Here is a 14916-nt window from a genome sequence, read left to right as displayed (position 1 = left end):
AACCATCTTTGCTCTCGCAGAGTATTTTTACAGAGTTTAAAACATATCTGGAGAGGAACTTTACCAAAAACATACTGTACAGTTTACAGCAATGGCTGGAGATTTACAAATCATTACAAAAGAAGGTCCAATAACAGTGCTGCCATGGTGAAACATCTGCATGCAGAAAAACATTTAAGGTGAATTGTTGCTCCACTAAACATGTTACCACATAGTCTAATATATATGAAACCATAGCATCAGAAATGTAAGTGTATTCTTCATTCAGGGAACATTTCCAATTCAAACAGAAATAACATTTGAGTAAACTAGTTTATATATATATACACCCAGGTTGTAATAAATCGGGGTCTATATAGGTCTATATATGTATGTATATATAATTACGACTATAATTCACAGTTCTGTTTAAAATCAAACTTCATTCATGCCAAAATCTAATGTGAGAATTTTACAATCATGGGAGAACACTGAACTGACTGAAACTGCAGCATGCTGTATGTTGTTCCCAGGTTGCATGTATAACGCCTTACATTTATACAGACCAGAGACCTGCTGCCAGTTGGAGCTGACCCAGACAGCACGACAAACTGGCTAAGGAAGATCAGAAACCAGTTCAGATCAGAGTAAGTCCTCAGGTTTTCAAGGGGTCAGGTTTATGTGAAAACTTGTAGTTAAATTCATTTTTAAATTCATTCAATGGGTCTTGCTTTTATAGTTTTGGACATCATCTCTATCAATTATTATTGTTCTCTCAATCAACAGATCAACTGATCTTTTCTCAGTTTTTACTCACACCTGGAAACTGTTCTTTATAAGAGAAGGTCTTTGGAGTCTGTAGTGTCACAGTGTGTGAATAACCCACCTGGACAGGGTACAGTACAGGTTTCCTGCAGAACAATGTGTGTATCTCCATTCACTGAAGGCTCCAGATCTCCACACAGCTCATCATCCACCAGGCTGCTGTCCTGCTGACCCGAACCATCCGACACAAAACATGACATGTTCCTGAAGCGCAGGCCTTCTCCGCACCGTGCTCCCTGATAGAAGAGAAACAGATATGTACAGGTCGAATGCACCTTTAAATTTAGGGTATATTTAACACATGCAACAAATTCAGTTGTGAAGAGCTGCTGTAGTTGGCTGTTTACACAAAGTCCTACTGTCAGGACTTCAAAGGATTGTAAGATTTTTTTTCTGCAGATGTTTGTAATCTATTTTTGGGCTTCAAAAAAAAACCAAGCAAAGAACTACAGTTTATCATCTGAGAAGAGAAAAGAAAATTAAGAATGTTGAAAAAGGAATAACAAAAAAAAGTGAGAAAAAACAAGAGAAGAGGACAGAATCTGAAAAAAGATAAATCAGTAATACATGACAGTCAGTGATTTTATTTTATTTTTTATTTTATTTTTTTATTATTACATAATTTATTTAAGAAATATATATTTTATACTTTTGATTTTAATGCTCCAGCACCACTGTCAGGATGTGATATGATGAGAATGTAAGAACACTGCATTTCATCATCCCATTATCAAAGACATGTTATGTTATCTTTTTTGACCTTTATTTATTCAAGGTCGTTGAAATTTGAGGCAACCTCACATTCACATCTGTACAACCAGTGCAACCACAACTGGACCTGCTTGCTCCACTGGAGCAGTTGGGCTTAAGTGCACCACAGTGGTGGTGTAATGGTCATGTAACTACAGTATATGTACAATTTAAAACTGACTGACTTTGGTGCCCCTGGGGGCAGTATAAAAAGAAAGAAAACAAAATACAAAAAACAAAAATAATACTTAGTCACAGATCCTGACTGACCTCAGACTTGCACTCAGACCAGGCGCTGTATCTCCAGCTGTAGCAGGGCTTCACTAGACAAGGCTTCCACTGCTCCATCTGGGATGGACATGGTCTCCCATCACCCTGAGGAGCCTGGATCACTGTCCGTCTTCTCAACAGCTTGCCTGCAGAACAGCAGATAAAAAGAAATCTTCAGAGAAAGGAAGTCTCCATAAATCCAACCTTTGTTAAGTTCAGGAAGATAGTCAGATCAGAGCAGCAGGGAGAGTGTGTGAAGAATGTGGTCTGTACACTTTTTTACAGTTTTATTTCATTTCAAAATGTAACTTAATATGGTGGGCTAATGTACTGTATGTAATGAAACTCTGGAACTGATGGATCACAAACTCCTTCAGATGTAGTCTTTATTGCCGTATGCATTAGGTTAAGCTTCACTAACACCATTAACAGAGCCCAAGCACAGCCCATCATCACCTTTCACTGCCACCCATGCCACTGGTATTCTTGGCCCTGTCCCAACCTGGTATTAACATCCATCCTGAGTGATCCAATCACAAGTGGACAGTTCAAGTTCAGGTGTGAACACACCCAGGAGGCATTGAGGACACATTTGAGATCCAATCACTCAGACCACGTTTGGAGGTGGTCTGGGAGCCATGTGGCCACATTTTTTTAGCAGTGTGAATGCAAATGTGTCCTGGCCACATTGACGGACTACCTCAGTCTAATAAGTCCTGCCACAGTTTTACAATGAACCAAAAATATTTTACTATTTTTAATGGCTAAACCCTCTTTTCACTGTAGAGCTGCATGGAGAGCATTGATTCGCTCAACCTGTACCTCTCTCTCTCTCTCACTGGCTTTCTCTCTCTCTTTTTCACTCACACAAACACCCATACATATATAGAGACACATTGACAATGGACCCATCTGTTGGACTGGCTAAAAACAACACCACATACTTGTTTATTTGCATATGAAGCGGAGAAGTGAGATCCGATCGCAAGTGACTCATGACTCGAGACGCATGTGGAGATGCATTTTAACGCCAGGTGTGAACAGATGTACTTTAAGCTGACCACTTGTGATTGGATCACTGAAGATACATGTTAATACAAGTTCTGAACATGGCCCTTGTTTGTCCTGCTGTTAGTGGAAAAAATCGACACAGTGTTCTCTTGGTAAAATGAAAAAAGAGTTGTTTTTCATTTCCCCTACTATCATTCTAATCGTGAAATCAAATGGTTAAAATTTACAGCCAGGTTGGGTATAGCAGTTTGGATATTCTGTCTTTCAGTGTAACCTGTCAGTCTTTCGCCATTCAAGTGATGGTCAGCATGAACAAATAAAGGCAGACCACTACTAAAGACCAAGTAAAAAAAAAACATTGATGGGCGTGGAATTACTCTTGTGTCTAGTGTGGTAATTAAAATGTAATGTTCTTTTCCACAGAATTAATTCCATCTATCCAACTACAGAGTCATGTCAACCTCACTACTTTGCAAAAATGACAAAGACCAGGACCAGTGCTGACATATACAGCGCCTATAGTTTAAGCTACTTAAGGTAAGACTGAGGCTGAAGTAGAAAACTAACTTTATCATGTTTTATTTCTGATGAGAGGCAACATGACTCATCTGTGACACAGGTATGAAAGCCACATAACAAGCCACCATCATTAGGATGGCTACTCCCTGTGGTCACTCTGAATATGCATATTTCTTTGTTGTGTTAAAATAAAACAAGTGACTTTCTTAGGTTGGGGGATATGAGTTGGAAGGAGGGTAGGAGTGCCCTTTACCAAACTCACTCTGCATAGAGCCCCGGGGAAGAGATGTGAGAAAACTCTCAATTAGCTGCTGCCTAATAGGAAATGAATGTGGTTCTTTCCACCATACCACTTAAAACTAATAATTAATTCAGCAATAATACTTCACAAGTGACACAAAAGAAAAAAGTAGGTCTCAGAAAATCATAGAACTGGCTGGTCTCTTCTCCTGCAGACAGGCTGTAACTCCACAGTCTTGAACTGCAGCTGGTGATGGTGGTTCTTGTTCTACTGTAGTGGAGAACTGGTACATGTGGTGCTACACCAAACTTGCAGAGGAGCAGAACAAGAACTGCTGTCTCCAGCTGCAGTTAGCAGGCTAGCTGTTTAACAGTCAACATAGTCTGGTTAGCAGCAACTGAACTTGCACACTGACATTCACACTTTCGGGCAATTAAGAGTGTATTGTAAGATTAAAAAAAAAAAAAAAGATTATCAAAATAATCTGGTGGGCCAGATATTATTGCTGATGGGCCAATTTTGGCCCACGGGCCGCCAGTTGCTGAGCACTGCCCTAAAAGAAAGACCACCGAATAAAAAAGGACACTTGCCACCACTGACTGATAGAACATGTGTAGCATTTCACTGCAGATGTCAAAGGACCTGAGCTTCCTGAGGAAAAGGGCCAGCTCTGCCCCTTCCTGTAGATGCCATCTATGTTCAGGGACCAGTCCATTTTACTGTCCAGGTGCACACCTAGGTATTTATAAGTGTGCACCACCTCAATGTCCTTCCCTTGAACGTTGACTGGCTGAAGGGTGGGTTTAGACTTGAGAAAGTCAATGACCAACTCCTTGGTCTTGGAGGTATTCAGAAGGAGGCAGTTCTTCTTCTTGCTCCATTCACCGAAGGCCTTCATCAGATCCCTGTACTGCCCTTCCTGCCCATTCCAGATACAAGCCACAATAGCTGTGTCATCCAAGTGCTTCTGGATGTGGCAAGACTCAATGTCCTATTTAAAGTCCCTTAGAGCCTCGCTAGCCTCTGGGGTCCAGTTCCTGAATGAGCAGGTGGTTGCAGCCTGCCTTAGTACTCAGGGCTGAAGAAAATCCAGATTATGATCTGATCTGCCAAGAAGCAGCATAAACCTCCTTAATGTTTGCATACAACAGATTAGGTGTCTTGTTTTCTCTTGTGGGACAGTCTAAATACTGAACAAAGCCAGACAGGTGAAAGGCGAGTGTGACATGATTAAAATAACCCAATATTGCAATTAATGCAATGGGTCTCTACTCTTGCTACAGTGAATGACATCACAGGTGACTACAGGCTCTACTGTTGGTTGAATGTAAACAACAATGGTGACCATATGAGTGAACTCCCTTGGTACATAGTAAGGTCTAAGACCGACTGCCAACCATTCAATATCCTGATCTTCTTCGCTGTGATATGACTGGGGTCGTACCATCTAATGTTAACAAGCAGAACCAGTCCTCCACCTTTATTCTTTTCACTTGCTCTGGCATCTCTGTCCGCTGTCACAGCAGAGAATCTGGATAAATGTGAATAAAAAACTGTGTGATGTTTCCCCAGCAGCAGATCTCACCAGCTGCCAGTTCCAGCAATCAAATAATATGCATGAACCACACAAGGAAAATCCTGTGACTATGAAACTAAAGGCCCTAGCCAAGAACCACTCATATGGATAGATTGACCTATTTAACTTGAACTTGCTGCAATCTCAAACAGACAGTCATACTAGCCCTGTGCAGCTCATCTGCCTTTCTCCCAATGGGGAAAAAATTTAGGCCTTCAAAGAATAGTTTGACGTACACTGATGGGAAAATACATTTATTCACCTTCTTACTAAAGCTAGAAGAGAGGTTCATGTGAGCGTGAGACTGATCCATACTGTAAATGCAATGAACAACAGGGGGAGCCCCTTTCACATAACACATGGCAATTTGATCCAGTCTAAAATTATTTAGAGCCCATGCTTAAAATAACCATGCAAACTACATTCCTGCACAAACTGAATCTAGGCCCCAATTTCCTAAACAAAGTTAACTGTCTCAGCATTCACATCGTGTCTGAGTACTGCTTTGTTCACTGGTTGCTTTGCAGAAGATGCTAGCACCTTATGCCTACAGAGACCAGTCGTGACCCTCCATAATGATTTTAATGCTTCAGTGGTCTCCCTGCTGGCAGCCATGGCAGAGTTTGGTGTTAAGCAATGAGTGGCAGGGAGGGCTGCTGGGTGAACGAAGGCCTGTGCCAGCTGTTTCTATCAATTGTGGGCTTGAGAACACACAAAGCAATGATTATCTATGCATACAGGTTGAGTTATATAGCTGTGTTTTCACACCACCTGATTGATAACAGCCCCTTGCTACTTCTAGGTATGTTAATTTGCTTGAAATAACAAATCTGGCACATTGCTATTCCTGGCTCAGGAACAGAAATTAGCTCCTCCAGCAAAATATGTCCTCACAGCAGCCCAGAGATAAAAAGACACACAGGAAGGAAAGCAAGAAGGGCCTCTCTACCTGCTGTTTCTCCATAAAAGGAAAAAAATCCTTCTTGCCTGGGGACAGATTAAGGTTACCACAATAGCTTAAGTCTGTATTGGTTTCATGCCTACTATTTGCTCTTGTTGCTTCAGACTGCTGCTCTTTTCAAGGACTCATGGAGGGCAGAGAGGTCTCTGAGCCCCAGAGCAAACACTCGTAATGGACCACCAATCAATAACCTGATCCTATCTAATTACATGCGAAGACATTATTATCCATCTCTCATTTGGTTTAGACTATATCACCATCATTTTTCACATCATAAAGCGTTTCTAGTTTCCACCATTATCATCAGAGGCAGGCTTTCTTTAGCCCAGAGCTGAGAGCTGAGCAATGCTGGCCTGAAGCAGCAATAGATCACTCCCAGCTATGAATGTACGACCCCTTTTCCAAAAAAGTTGGGACACTGTAAAATGTAAATAAAAACAGAATGTGATGATTTGCAAATCATGTAAACCCATATTTAATTGGAAATAGAACAAAGACAACATATCAAATGATGAAATGCTGAAATTTCATTGTTTTATGAAAAATATCTGCCCAATTTGAATTTGATGCCAAAAAAAAACACCTCTCTCACAACTAATGAGGTTAATTGGAAACAGGTCAGTAGATGATTGGGTATAAAAAGAGGCTCCAGAGAGGCAGAGTCTCTGTGCAGTGAAGATGGGGAGAGGTTCACCACTCTGTGAAAGACTGCGTGGGTAAATAGTGCAACACTTTAAGAAAAATGTTCCTCAATGGAAAATTGCAAAGAATTTGAGAATTTTATTATCTATGGTTCATAACATCATTAAAAGATTCAGAGAAACTGGAGAAATCTCTGTGTACAAGGGACAAGGCTGGAAACCAGTATTGTATGGACGTGATCTACGGTAAATGGTAAATGGTAAATGGACTGCTTATATAGAGCTTTTCTAGTCTTATTGACCACTCAAAGTGCTTTACAATGTGAGCCACATTCATCCATTCACACACACAGTCATACAGCGCTTACATCTACACATGGAGCTTCTACCACCACTGATGGAACAGCCATCAGAGGTAATTTGGGGTTCTGATAAGTGGATGACCCGCTCTACCTCCTGAGCTACAGCCGCCCCTCAGGCAGCACTGCATTAAAACAGACATAATTCTATAGCTAAAATCACTGCATGAAATCATGGATGCCACATCCTTGGGGCTAAAGAGGAGCAGGACCAATGGTTACATTAAACTACATGAAAAAGTATAATTATCTGGGTTTCTTATTTAATCTGTATTTGAACTGGCAGTCAGACTGAGAAAGCTTAGACTCTGCTCCCATTTTAAAAAAAATGTACTATAGCATATAAAACTGTGTTGCTTTTTGTATTTTTGTGGATAAAGCTAATGTTGAGAAGCTAAAAAAGCCAATAAATTAAAGTTTTCTCCAAGAAATCAGTTAAATGAGAAAGATAAATACATACGTTCTAACAATCCCTTGCTGTGCTATTTTGAAAATTTGAAGAGAGTAGACATAAGTCATGGCAGGATTTTTTTAAATATTTCCAATTATCCAGTGTTACCAGAGCTAAGACTGACTGTTGAACCTCTGCCAGCAGCTTGATCCTTCTCATGTCATGATTACTACTAAAATGTGACTATTTTATGGGAACATTTTAAAGGGGGATTTTACACAAAACACTGTTTAATAATTACAGTGTGTGCTACTCAGACAGTGAAAACTGATATGACTTCTGTGTCTCTGAAGGAGCTTTGTCAAGTTTGAAAAATGAACCACTTGAAGCACTTGGAGGCTCTGATGATTTCTCTGATGATGATCAAGATGGTGGAGCCTCTGCTCATACTCCCCGATCTCTTCATGGTAATGTAGCCACCTCTTCATTTTATGACCTGCCTCCCTCCAGGAGATACACTCCTTCTCACTCAAATGTGATGTATGCTGATTCTCATTTCACCACTTCCTCAACCAGTGCAGTTTCTAGCATAACCCAATACCAATTGCACACATCCAGATCATTTACTATGAGGAGGTCTGCACTCCATCATGTTACAGGTGGGATACATGGGTGGAATGGGGGCTATTCTGTATTATTTGTGCAAGACTGTGTACGTGTACATATCCGTAGTTTGGTTTCCTTTTTTAGCCAAGACAGTAATAACTTCATCTGTCATACTGTACTATAAAAGAAGAGCTGGTAGGTAGAGGAAGGAGAAGCAACATGACAGGGGAAACAGTAGCTACTGTATGATCATAGATGAAACTGTCCAGTGTCGCATACCTACCTCACATCACCCTGGTTACTCATAGTCATTCTCACCACAAAGAAAGGACATCAGAGAAGATAGACCTTAGACCTTCAGCTGATAAATATGCAGTAATATAGTTTGGACCAGAGTTTGAAATGTACAGTTGGGTTCATCGCACCCCTTAATCTCAGGGTAAACTTTCATAGACTTGTATAAACAGAGCTACAGACATACCTGCCAGCCCACAGGTGTGAGAGCACTCGGACCATGGTGACCAGTCAGACAGCTGGCAGTTGACGGGGCACTCCACCACACAGGAGGCGTTCATCTGCCACTTCCTCTCCAGACCCAGCTGCAAGACAACACCATTAGGTTTTATTAACTGTGTTTTTAATTCAAAAAGATTTTTAAAAAAGGTTTGAAAAGAGTAAGTGACACAAATCTCACCTCTTTGCAGAACTTGAGGTCAACAGATTTACCATCACTTCGTACACAGTCCAACATGCGGGTTTTGATGCCATTTCCACACACTGCTCTATCACTCAGCTGACAGGTGCTCCAATCTGCAGAAGGGTTTCATCAGCCAAAGGTGAATATAACCCTAACCCTGTACTGTAAAGTCTGCGACAGAATTGCATGTAGATGACCTTACTGTTTGAGTCTTACCAGTGATGTTGTAGGAGTAGTGGAAGCAGTTGCTGTTTAGTTTGCAGAGCTCTGTCTCTTTAGTTGGAGGACACTTCTTCTCCTCTCCAGGCTGGCGGAGTTGGTAAGCACTCCTCTCCCGGGTACTGTTCCCACTACATGGCTGAGAAGCAGAGGAAATAATTCTGACTCATTCATTCTGTCACAGAATGTTCATACATGCCTTTTTTAATGTCATTATCTCCTGCAAAACTAAACACTCTTCATGACATTTACGTCACAATATTTGAACCATATTCAAAACCCTGATGAAAAGCCAAATGTGATTGAAACATTGTCTCTTTAAATACATTTTGGTTTGGAGTTTTGCCTTGTGACGAGTGATGAAGCAATGGGAGTTTATTAAACAATTTTAGATTTTAGATGAAATTTTTTGGCCATATTTCCCAGCATTCAGTCATTTTCAGTTATCCACAATAGCTTGTGTTTTTTTTTTTACATCTATATAAAAAATGTGACTGAAATTTAGTCTGTAAATTGGTCTTTCAGCTATTTTATATTCAAAAGAAAACAAGTACTTTTTACATTCTTCCTAGAAATGCAATACTGACATTTATAGTGATTGCATCATTCAGAATCAAATCAAACTGAATCAAACTGCATTGAAATGAAGGCCTTTATTGGTACATCTTCTTTTGCTTTTCCCTAAAAATGGATGACAGAGTGCGAATGTGACCTCCCTATTAGTATCATCCTAATACCATTTTGGTGAGAGATTATCACCCAGGTTCTAAATTACCTCTAATCTCTTCTAACAATGCTCTCTCCTCCCCCTGTATTGTCCTCCTTCCCCTCAGTGTATATTCTACACAGGGCTCTGTTGGATTGAGTCACTTATACTGAGACAGTTAGGCAGGATAGGAGAGCGAGGGTTCCTCAATGGGTTGATTTGTCCAGTTACACAGAGTTGTGAAAGTATTTTCAAGTAAATAAATAAAGTAAAAAGTAATTATCAGGTTGACAAAATTTTCCATAAACTCAATTAACTGCATTCAGGATTTCAAATTAACCTCTGCCTCTTACTTATCAAATTTCAGCCAAATAAGCAGCTTTTTCAGAAATGGCTTCTAACTGGATTGTACACTGCATTAGATAGTTTGAGACACTCTCCATGTACTGCAACATCCATGGTTCTTTCCCCTCTTTCTCCCCTTGTTTCCTATCAACTGTGTACTATTGAATGAAGGCAAAAATACCCAAAAGAGGGAAAAAACACAACAGTGACATTTTGAAAACGATTTACCTCTCCATTAAACATAAAACACTGTGTAGAGGAATTCAGTGGCAGAAAAGGTAATATACCATTCTTACCAGTGGACATGGGCTCCAGACTTCCCACTCTGACAGCACACAATCCTCGGGGCAGGGCAGCCGGCTGTTGCGGGCCCCCAGAGGCATCTCCTCTGGGTCACACAGGTAGTCCTCCACTTGCTCAGAGGGTCCGTCTATAGTGTTCAGCATACACCTGGACAGAAAGGGGTTCAATAAGAGTCTATTTCTACAACCCAGCAATCCATGACACGTTTTACACCTATAGCCATGTTAATAGTGATAGTCCACCCACAACCCAATATTCAATTTCTGGATGTAATCCCAGTGGTGGTGTATTACTATGTTAACTATATCTTCAACAAATGTTAACAATGTTGCTGACACACCATAAGAAATGATATATTATGTTTAAAATGTTATAGTGACGTCCTTGCCTAGTATATTACCAGAAGGTATATTACTAGAAGGCTGCTGAGTTCAGGCAGTTCAGGCTTGACCATGTAGGCTGATTGGCTGGTCATCTAAGGAGCTGGCCAGCTAGCTCCAGAGATGACCAGCCTGTCTTGCCTGGCTTGTGGGTTTCACAGCTCCAAAAACATCAAACTACATTTTCAGTACTTGTCACACAAAGTTCACACAAATCAGCTCCAAAGCATCTTGCTTTGGAGCTGATTTGTGTGAACTTTGCTGATTTGTGTGAACTTTGCTTTAAATTGGACACTGGGTCATTCACAAGATGAATAAAGTGGCTGGCTGTACAGACATGGTTTGGATCATCTTACCTGACTTTCCTGGTCTGAACACCTTCACCACAGTTGTCCTTCAGATCCACGTTGCTGACTTTCCATACACTCCAGGGCTCCACGACCCAGACATACTGTCCACAGTCACTGAGGCAAGGCACCACCTCATACACCTGACATATATAAAAACACCAAAGGGAAATGTGTGATTCAGCAACAAGAACTGTGTAAACTGAATTTTGAATGTGTCCTTCAGATCTTGAACTTCATTAATTATGATAAAATAATCTCAAAATATAATAATAATAAAATTATACTATTATTTGACTATACCCATAACAATATGACAAAAAGTAAAGTCATGAAATCAATACTGTAAATTACCATTTCAGAAAAAAGTAACATCTAAATTCCAGAACAAGTATTATAAAAACAATAAAAAGAAAACCTAAAACAATCAAAAAGAAGCATGAGTATAGTTACCTGAGCCTGTGGATGGAATCCATTCACCAAAGAAGAGAAAGGAACAACAGAACAAAGGTCATTCCAATTATTGTTGAAATTAGGAATTCCAGGAATTGAACAAGATATAGAACAAAGATGACAGGTTGTTATTATAATAAATAACCATCCATTACAACACAGACAAGTATTAAACTGTAGTGTTTGCTTAAACATTATTCACTCAAATTAAAGTGAGATCTTTCTCACCTGGTTGACATGGTCCAGTTTAGGACATGGTCTCCCGCCATTATATGGCTTTTCTCTGAGCCACTTGGAGCGAACTTTGACACCACTGCCACAGGACTTGCTGCAGCGTGACCAGTTGGACCACTCACTTAGTTTGCAGTCAGATGGACAGGGGATGATGCAAGCCTCCTCAATATATCCTGTAACCAATGACATGCAAATTTACTGACAGCATTTCATTTGTATTTTAAGGAAGATGTTTTAATATTTTGTTAAGAATGCACAGTGTTCAGTCACTGCAGTACACTACAGTTGACGTATCTCCCAAGCAATTTAATGAGTGGAATAGGATGATATCAACATTTATTTGGGGGAAACAAAAACCACGAATCAGATTTCAGACTTTACGGTTGCCTAAAGATAATGGTGGAATGGCTTTACTCTGCCTGTTTTGTGGTTCGTTGGTGTGATCCGGAATGTGAAGCAAAATGGAATAATTTGGAACAAAACCTCATAAACGTACCTCTCCCATCTCTACTAACTCTCCAAAAATTTGAAAGAAATGCCCAAATATTACGTTGGATAGCATACAATACAGATTTCACACCAGGAATATTGGACAGCAGATTCAAACACTGGTTAGCTCTGGGTATTAACTCATATTGCAAAATTTCCTCCAATGCTGGATTACACTTATTTCAATGACTTGCAGAGATATATGACCTGGAGAAACAACATTTCTTCAGGTATCTCCAACTGAGACATTATTTTGAGAAAAATATTACACTGGGAGTATGGAATATAGTGTGGAATGTTAATATAGCTCACAGCAAAATGGCCTGACAGAATTGGGCAGCAAATATAGCTCTGAGATGTCCTAAATCATTGTCTAATTTACACTGGACATTTGATGAAAGGGTACACTGGAAACTGACCCCAAGCTGGGTCCCAAATCTTTGGACGGGATTGCTTGTTGAAGAACAATTGTACTCCACCTATTTTAGTGGTTTAAGGCATTTAAATTTGTTCTTGTTAGCTTTGAGCCTCCACATAATTCAGGTCTCCAGTTGTCTCATTTCAGGGTCTCTCTTCTTTGCAGTCCACATTTTAAGACAAGTACCATCCGACCGGTCTTGATAGCCACACCAAAACAGGTCATTTGCCAGTGCCTTCAAAAACAACCAGTCTGAGCCTCATCAAAATGATACATACAAGCATTTTCTTGTCTGCCACTTCTACTGTTGAGGTTTAGGAAAGTAAAATTACGCGGTTAAGGTTATGACAAGATTGTTGTCATGGTTAATTAAAGAAAATAGAAGACTAATGGAAGGAGACAGGGTGTCAACTAAGGTCTCTGAAGTCTTATGTTTTGAACACCCAAACATGAACTTTGTTCTCTGAGACTTCTGACTATTTCCCCCTTTGTGTGCAGCAATATTCACATAAGCACAACAGGTTGCTTGCCCTGAAAACGTAAACACAAGTTGTTTTAGGCAATTGAACAAATGACCAATGCTGTCACTATTTCTGCTGAGGCGTTTTCATTACACATAACTGGCTGACAAGCCTAATCTAAAAGCTCCTCCAAATATGTTCAGGATAATAAGTGCTTCCTTTGTGAGTATGCCAAAATACATATCATGTCGGTCAGCTATTTATACTGTAGTTCTATTCGATAATCTTTTCTAACTTAAAATGAGACTGACTTTTGCTTAACAGCATCTCCTGTAGCCACAAATAATAGTTATAGGTAAATGGTATACACTAAAACTAGTACTCCGGCTTCCCCCCACAATCCAAAGACATGCTCGTTAGGTTAACTGGTGACACTACATTGCCTGTAGGTGTGAATGTGAGTGTGTGTGGTTGTCTGTCTCTATATGTCAGCCCTGTGATAGACTGGTGACTTGATGGATAGCCATCAAAAGCCACTGCTCATACCAGATCAGATAAGGCTGTAGTGGCCATGCAGGAGCTGTGCTCAGTGTATTGAAACGGGCAACAGAGTGTTTTATCCCTTATGAATTCAACTTTTTTATTTCTAAGAGGAAGAATGCATAACATCGTCTTGGTACATTGGTGTAAATATGAAAGTCAGGCATAACTTCAGATTTTTGTTTAACGTTTAACAAGTTGGTTAATACATGCAGGTTTCTACAATCATTGTTACATTGCATTCTTTGACAGCCACATTTCATTTGTTAAAGTGAAATGCTCGAAATCATAAACTTGCTTGAATTTACCACTGTGATTTAAAAATATGTCAGCAATTTTGTCTATCTGGTCGTCCTAAAAAGAGTCACAGAGTTATTTGAGCATGTGAAACTCACCATGGCTGTTGCAGCGAGAAGTCTCCACTATGCGGTTGTCCTGGTCATAGCACACCATAGCCTGGTAGCGATATCCTTGGCCACACTCCTTGATGTCACCTTGGACCTTCATGCCCAGCTGACCCTCCATGCGGCTGCCCTCAGGTAGGATACAGTCTGACCAGTTGCCCACAGGCTGTGCGTTGTATTTGTTACATGGGCAATATTGTGTCTCGCTCAGGGGATACATTTGGTGGTTTTTACACTGGTCACGCTTTTTGCTTTTGCCTACAAAAAAAAACAAAAACAAAAAAAAAAACTAACCATTAACATAGTTAAGACTTTGCCACATAATGATTATTCATTGAACAAGGCATTAAACCTTCCCATTTGCTACACTGGGATTGCACATTGGCTGTAATAGGAGACTTGCTAGATTTGGGCAGGTCAGGAATTTAAATATAGAAAAGAAGGGTCCTCTCAGTCAACTTCACGCATAGTAAAAGTTACATTTGAATATCAGTTTTTCACATCCACTGATCTTACTCTAAAGGTTTATATTATATAGAGGGCAGCTTTAAGTTACAGTCTGTCACTCACCCACTAGCATCCTCTTGCGGGTCCTGACACCCACACAGTTGGCTGTGCAGGAGGAGAACTTGGACCAGCTGCTGAGTTGACAGTCTTCCTGGCAGGGCAGCTGGCAGGGCTGGATAAGAGGTGGCATGGAACTAGCAAACTTAAAACAAGCTTCAATGTCTGCCTGCCCACCATCCTGCTTCCGGCACGAAACAGCTACAGGGAGAGGAAATGATGGGAGT

The 14916-nt window shown here is 40.3% G+C and overlaps 1 protein-coding gene across 1 annotated transcript in view; it reads right to left on the bottom strand.

Annotated features, from left to right (window-relative positions):
* thsd7aa (thrombospondin, type I, domain containing 7Aa) overlaps nucleotides 1-14916 on the bottom strand; it is a 159289-nt gene that overhangs the window by 24745 nt on the left and 119628 nt on the right. The window contains exons 12-22 of the mRNA XM_071499968.1: nucleotides 14696-14890; nucleotides 14117-14383; nucleotides 11808-11986; nucleotides 11580-11585; nucleotides 11136-11269; nucleotides 10393-10546; nucleotides 9043-9184; nucleotides 8824-8939; nucleotides 8611-8728; nucleotides 1825-1970; nucleotides 866-1040 (exon numbers count right to left, since the gene is read on the bottom strand). Coding sequence (XP_071356069.1) covers nucleotides 866-1040; nucleotides 1825-1970; nucleotides 8611-8728; nucleotides 8824-8939; nucleotides 9043-9184; nucleotides 10393-10546; nucleotides 11136-11269; nucleotides 11580-11585; nucleotides 11808-11986; nucleotides 14117-14383; nucleotides 14696-14890 — 1632 coding nt within the window. The remainder of the gene's footprint in view (nucleotides 1-865; nucleotides 1041-1824; nucleotides 1971-8610; nucleotides 8729-8823; nucleotides 8940-9042; nucleotides 9185-10392; nucleotides 10547-11135; nucleotides 11270-11579; nucleotides 11586-11807; nucleotides 11987-14116; nucleotides 14384-14695; nucleotides 14891-14916) is intronic.

The sequence above is a fragment of the Trachinotus anak genome, unplaced genomic scaffold (genome assembly GCF_046630095.1).
Source record: "Trachinotus anak isolate AG129_WGS33_773 ecotype Australia unplaced genomic scaffold, CSIRO_AGI_Tana_v1 ptg000016l, whole genome shotgun sequence".
In the NCBI taxonomy this organism is placed as follows: domain Eukaryota; kingdom Metazoa; phylum Chordata; class Actinopteri; order Carangiformes; family Carangidae; genus Trachinotus; species Trachinotus anak.
This window is presented reverse-complemented; position numbering and strand designations above follow the sequence as displayed.